The sequence below is a fragment of the Myotis brandtii genome, unplaced genomic scaffold (assembly GCF_000412655.1).
Source record: "Myotis brandtii unplaced genomic scaffold, ASM41265v1 scaffold463, whole genome shotgun sequence".
In the NCBI taxonomy this organism is placed as follows: Eukaryota; Metazoa; Chordata; class Mammalia; order Chiroptera; family Vespertilionidae; genus Myotis; species Myotis brandtii.
This window is the reverse complement of record NW_005367694.1, coordinates 3,312,145-3,317,111: the sequence shown is the minus strand read 5'-3', so window position 1 is coordinate 3,317,111 and position 4,967 is coordinate 3,312,145. Positions and strand designations below refer to the sequence as shown.

General features: G+C 57.6%; 1 protein-coding gene and 1 long non-coding RNA gene across 2 annotated transcripts in view; one reads left to right on the top strand and one right to left on the bottom strand.

Moving 5' to 3' along the window:
* The window catches only part of VSIG2 (V-set and immunoglobulin domain containing 2), a 6,641-nt gene extending 2,987 nt beyond the window's left edge, over positions 1 to 3,654 (top strand). Inside the window, exons 2-5 of the mRNA XM_005875598.2 lie at positions 477 to 692; positions 1,956 to 2,075; positions 2,188 to 2,332; positions 3,033 to 3,654. Of these exons, the coding sequence (XP_005875660.1) occupies positions 477 to 692; positions 1,956 to 2,075; positions 2,188 to 2,332; positions 3,033 to 3,165 (614 nt within the window). The 3' untranslated portion in view covers positions 3,166 to 3,654. The remainder of the gene's footprint in view (positions 1 to 476; positions 693 to 1,955; positions 2,076 to 2,187; positions 2,333 to 3,032) is intronic.
* A 224-nt stretch (positions 3,655 to 3,878) lies between these two features.
* LOC106727681 lies at positions 3,879 to 4,967 on the bottom strand. The gene is made up of 3 exons (XR_001363918.1): positions 4,957 to 4,967; positions 4,698 to 4,715; positions 3,879 to 4,277 (listed from the first exon to the last, which is right to left on the bottom strand). It is a non-coding gene; the product is annotated as an uncharacterized LOC106727681 (long non-coding RNA).

Sequence of the window (4,967 nt, the reverse complement as noted above, 5' to 3'; positions counted from 1 at the left end):
TCAGTGTTTCTCAACCTTCTGGCCCTTTAAATACAGTTCCTCATGTTGTGACCCAACCATAAAATTATTTTCGTTGCTACTTCATAACTGTAATGTTGCTACTGTTATGAATTGCCATGTAAATATCTGATATGCAGGATGGTCTTAGGCGACCCCTGTGAAAGGGTCGTTCGACCGCCAAAGGGGTCGCGACCCACAGGTTGAGAACCGCTGACTTAGGAGCTGGTGAATCTGAAAGGCTGTCCTGTGAAGGAGAGATCTTCCGTTTCTCTTTGTGGGCCCAGAGGGCAGGAGTTGGGACCAATGAGTAGATGTTAACATAGATTTGGGCTCAACATGAAGATTTTTCAAACAATCAGAATTTTCAGTCATGCAAATCATTTCCTGGGGATGCAGACATGGGGACCCTACCCCCCCAGGTTTCTACCCCAAAAGTGAACCGCTGTTTGGTAGGAGTATTGAATGAGGAAATCCAGCATTTCATGGGGGCGGGGATCGGAAGCCCACCAAGGTTCTTTCTGTGACCTTTGCAGTGCCCCCCAGTGGTCCTGTGTGCAGCCAGACCGGTCACACGTCTGTGGGAGGCTCTGCTGCCCTGAGGTGCAGTTCCTCTGAAGGGGCTCCCAGGCCCGTGTACAACTGGGTCCGCCTTGGATCTTCTCCTACACCTCCTCCTGGCAGCATGGTGCAAGGTAAGGGCCGGGGCGTCAAGGAAGAGGGGGGGACTCAGGACCTGGGCAAACCTGGTCTCTAAACCCCACACACCCACAGTACCAGCGCCAGGCCTGTGTGCATGAGACAAACGCTATATCTTCTCCCTGCATCTTCCTTGGCTCCTGTCTTGGTCCCTCCTGTCTGTCTCCCTGCACAGTCTGTGGCTGCGCCACAGTACCAGCGCCAGGCCTGTGTGCATGAGACAAATGCTATACCTTCTCCCTGCATCTTCCTTGGCTCCTGTCTTGGTGCCTCCTGTCTCCCTGCACAGTCTGCGGCTGCATGATCCTGGACGCATTCCTCAAGCTCAGTAGACTGATATTGTGGAACAGAGTGGAAGGCAGGGGCATTCCGTGATCCCCGCTTGTCTGTTTGGGAGAGGTTTCTTTGAGATTTCTTCAGGGTCATGAATCATTTCCAAACTTCCTAGAAGGGAAACTGAGGCAGAGTAGCATGGACCGTCTTGATCACTTAGCTGGTTTCTCTGGGGGAACCACGTAACTGGCTAAGAGCCTTGGCTTCTCAGCCTCCTCATGCTCGCTCCAGTGCCCTCTCTCTTCCCAGCCCCAGCCCACCCTCTCTCAATCCAGAGAGCCCAGATCACTTCCTGCTGTGTGCTCTGCCTTCTTAAGGAAGGTTAGCCCTGGCCGGTTCGGCTCAGTGGATAGAGTGTCGGCCTGTGGACTGAAGGGTCCTGGGTTTGATTCTGGTGGAGGGCACATGCCTGGGTTGCAGGCTCAATCCCCAGTAGGGGGCGTGCAGGAGGCAGCCAATTAATGATTCTCTCTTATCATTGATGTTCCTAGCTCTCCCTCTCCCTTCCTCTCTGAAATCAATAAAAATATATTTTTTTAAAAAGGGAGGAAGGTAAGCAGCTTAGAAAAGCACTGGGTCCAGCTTAGAGCCATCCCAGGGGATACAGTTTCTAGTGATGAAGACCCCCCCCTCCCCCCCGCCTGCAACCAGGAACCTGACATCAGCCAGTGAGCACCCACCCCAATTCCATTGCCAGTTTCTGAGCTTCACGTGTGTGCAGCCTCCCCCTCCCTGAGAAGGCAGCTGCGTAGGGCGGAAAGTGCACAGGAGTTGCAGTGGCTTTGGCATTTATTAGTTAGGAAGGGACTGACTAATACATTGAGGTTAGTCCCTTCCTGACAGGATGAAATGAAAAGTGCTTTCGTCACAGGGGGTGCTCACTGCGAGTCCAGTAATGGAACACTTACTTCCTCTTTACTCTCTAGATGAGGTGTCTGGTCAGCTCATTCTCACCAATCTCTCCCGGGCCTCCTCGGGCACCTACCGCTGTGTCGCCACCAACCAGATGGGCAGTGCCTCCTGCGAGCTGACCTTGTCTGTGACTGGTAGGGATGCCGGGCAGAGGCCAGGCGGGCAGGCCTGGGCTGCAGAGGCTGCATGAGATGGTCTGAGGGGCCAAGGAAGGTGTGCAGCTCTGAGGGTCCTGTGTGTCCTTAGACCCTTCCAAAGGCCGAATGGCCGGGGCGGTGATCGGAGTGCTCCTGGGTGTGCTGATCCTGTCCGTCGCTGTATTCTGCCTCATGAGATTCCAGAAAGAGAGGAGGAAGAGGCCGAAGGAGACTTACGGGGGTAGTGACCTTCGGTGAGCAGAGGGAGGACAGGGCTCGGAGTAAGGGTAGATGATGCCAGCCCTCAAACTGTGACATCTTTGGGGGGTATGGAGTTCCGCTCAGCCCTGGGATTTGGGGTGTGTGTGTGTGTGTAGGGGTGTATTTGTGTGTGAGCAAGTATATAAGCTGCCCTTACCCTCTTCATACTTATAAGAAGTTTCAGTTTTCAAGGCCTTTCATAAACATCAACAGGTCATGGATTCCAGGAGTTAGATTTGCCCTGAGCATTCAGCCGAGTATTAATTCTGTGTGTGTATGGGGGGGCGGGTGCAGCAAGGAGAGGAGAGATAAGAGCTGCCTCTGTCATCCATTGTCAATTGTGGGGTCCAAACTAGGGACCAGAGCAGTATTCCTCCAAGTGTGGTCCTCCCGTTGACCTATGAACCAGGAGGTCAGGGGCACATGCCTGGGTTGTGGGCTCGATCTCCTTTGGACAGAAATGACTGGGAGCTTGTTAACATTCAGATTCAGGCCACTTCCGACCCCTCCCGAAAGTAGCATGTGTGTGTGTGTTGGGGGTGATGGGGCCTGGAATCTTCATTTCAACCAACGTTCGGCAGATGATTCATTCTCAGGCGCAGTAAAGTGTCCAGGACCCTGGGTCGGGGGAGGAGAGTCCTTGGAGGGAGGGATGCCTCCAGCCGTCGCTAAGAATGTGTTTACAACCATCAGAGAGGACGCCACCGCTCCTGGGATTTCGGAGCAAACCTCTGGGATGACCGATCCTAGCGATGGGCTCCTGGAGAAGCCCCCCTCTGCCGCCTCTGTGAAGACCACCAAGTCCAAGCTCCCTGTGGTCGTCTGACTTCCCCGCCCATCACCGAGGGGGAACGCCCACAATTAAAGCCTCTGGGTACCATCTTGTCTCCCTCTTCCTTCTGAGGTGTAGCAAACCCCCTAGGCGGCCCGGAGTGTTACCCGTCAGGGAAGGAGTGGGCTTACGGCCCGGATGTGATGCTGTCTTCGGGAAGGGGAGGTTTTATCCGACGTCCCTCGCCCCCACACTTTTTGGTTGGGTCAAAGGAGACTTGTTCAAGTTGTGAGCAGTGGCTTTGCGCACCCAGGCACCCTCCCCTCTGACACCCTTGGGACACTTGGACATTCCTGTTTATTGTTCACATTCCAACCCAGCACAGTCACATGCACACTCGTAGATAAAAAAAAAAAAAATTAAAAAAAAAATCTTCCGGCCACAGCCCCAGGGGCCCGTCGGGGGCGGAGCCAGCAGGGCAGGGGCCGGGCCACAACGGACTCCTCCCACCGAGCCACCCCGCGCTCAGCGTCCGCAAAACAAGAAGAGCTGGTGGAGGGGTGGCTCTGCGGCGCCAGGGAGCGCGGAGGGCCGATGGCAGGCAGGCGTGGGGTGGGGTGTGAAAGAGGGACTTCCCTTCCCATCGGAGCAAGGGGTACCAGACACCATAAAAACTCTCTCCCCCTCTCTCCTCGCCCCAGATCCAAAGTTCTGGGGCGGGGCGAGGGCGAGAACGGCACAGAGAAGAAAGACGCCCCCTTTAGCTGTGCGGGGAACTAAAGGGCTTTTTTTCAAGTGCGTGTCCTGGGCAACGTAGAGGGTAGGGCGCCCTCTGCGGTGCACTCGGGGGATCGCCGAGGAGGCCGTGAAGGCCAAACTGCATGCAGGTGCGGGGACGCGGGGCGAGAAGCGGGGACGGACGGTCGGGGAGTGCGAGGTCTGGGGCCAGGTGGGGAAGGAGGGCGCACGGGACCTCACTGGGGTGGAGAACCACAGGGACGGGCACGGGCTCGGCGACTCCTCGATGGAGCCTGCCTGGGCCAGGGTCTCTGAGGACGCAGGGCGGCTCCTGAAGCTGGCAGGGTGGCGGGAAGGGGAGGGTCACAAACACTGCGGGGAAGTCGCGTCACTGCGGAGGGGTCGCGGCATCCATCTCTCCTGGGGAACTGAGGACAGAGAAGGTCTGAGCACCTGCCCTCTCCGGTACTTCCTCTCCCCCTTCCTAGACCCGGACCACGGGACGGGAGCGCCAGGGGCCCCAGGCACACCGGACCCCACCCTCCACCCCCCACCGAGTCATTGATCTGAACCCAGCCGCGGCCGGTACGTGCGCGCACCACTGTGCGCCAGAGCCCCCGGCCGTGATCAAGTAGCCAAACGGGGTGACTGCATATCTGTGTTGGCTCAGGTGTGTCCCCACCGCAGCCTGGGGCGTCGGGAGGTATCAGAAACCCCCCCGGGGGTTTTCCGGTGCGTTTTCCAGCGCTGGGAGGGGCGAGGGCGGGCAGGGGGAAGGGATGGGGACTGGCTCCTTTTCTCCCTCCCACTCGGGTTCCCACCCCGTCGCTTCCAGGTCGTCCTGTTACCTTCGAAAGTGCTCAGTTCTTCGGTCCGGGGGAGGAGGGGCAGAAGGGGGAGTGGAGAGAGAAATCGGTGAGCTCTCGGGTCCGCAGCGCCCTAAGCTCCCCCTCGACCACCACCACCTCCCGTCCCAGATTTCCAGTCCCCCACCCTTAGCTTCCCAAACCCCCCTTCTCCCTCAGCCCGCCCTCGGTCTTCCTTGTTCCTTCGGAGGAGATGAGGGTGCTCTCGGCGGACCCCAGGGCTGGGGAAGGACCCGCTCACCTGGCCTAGTC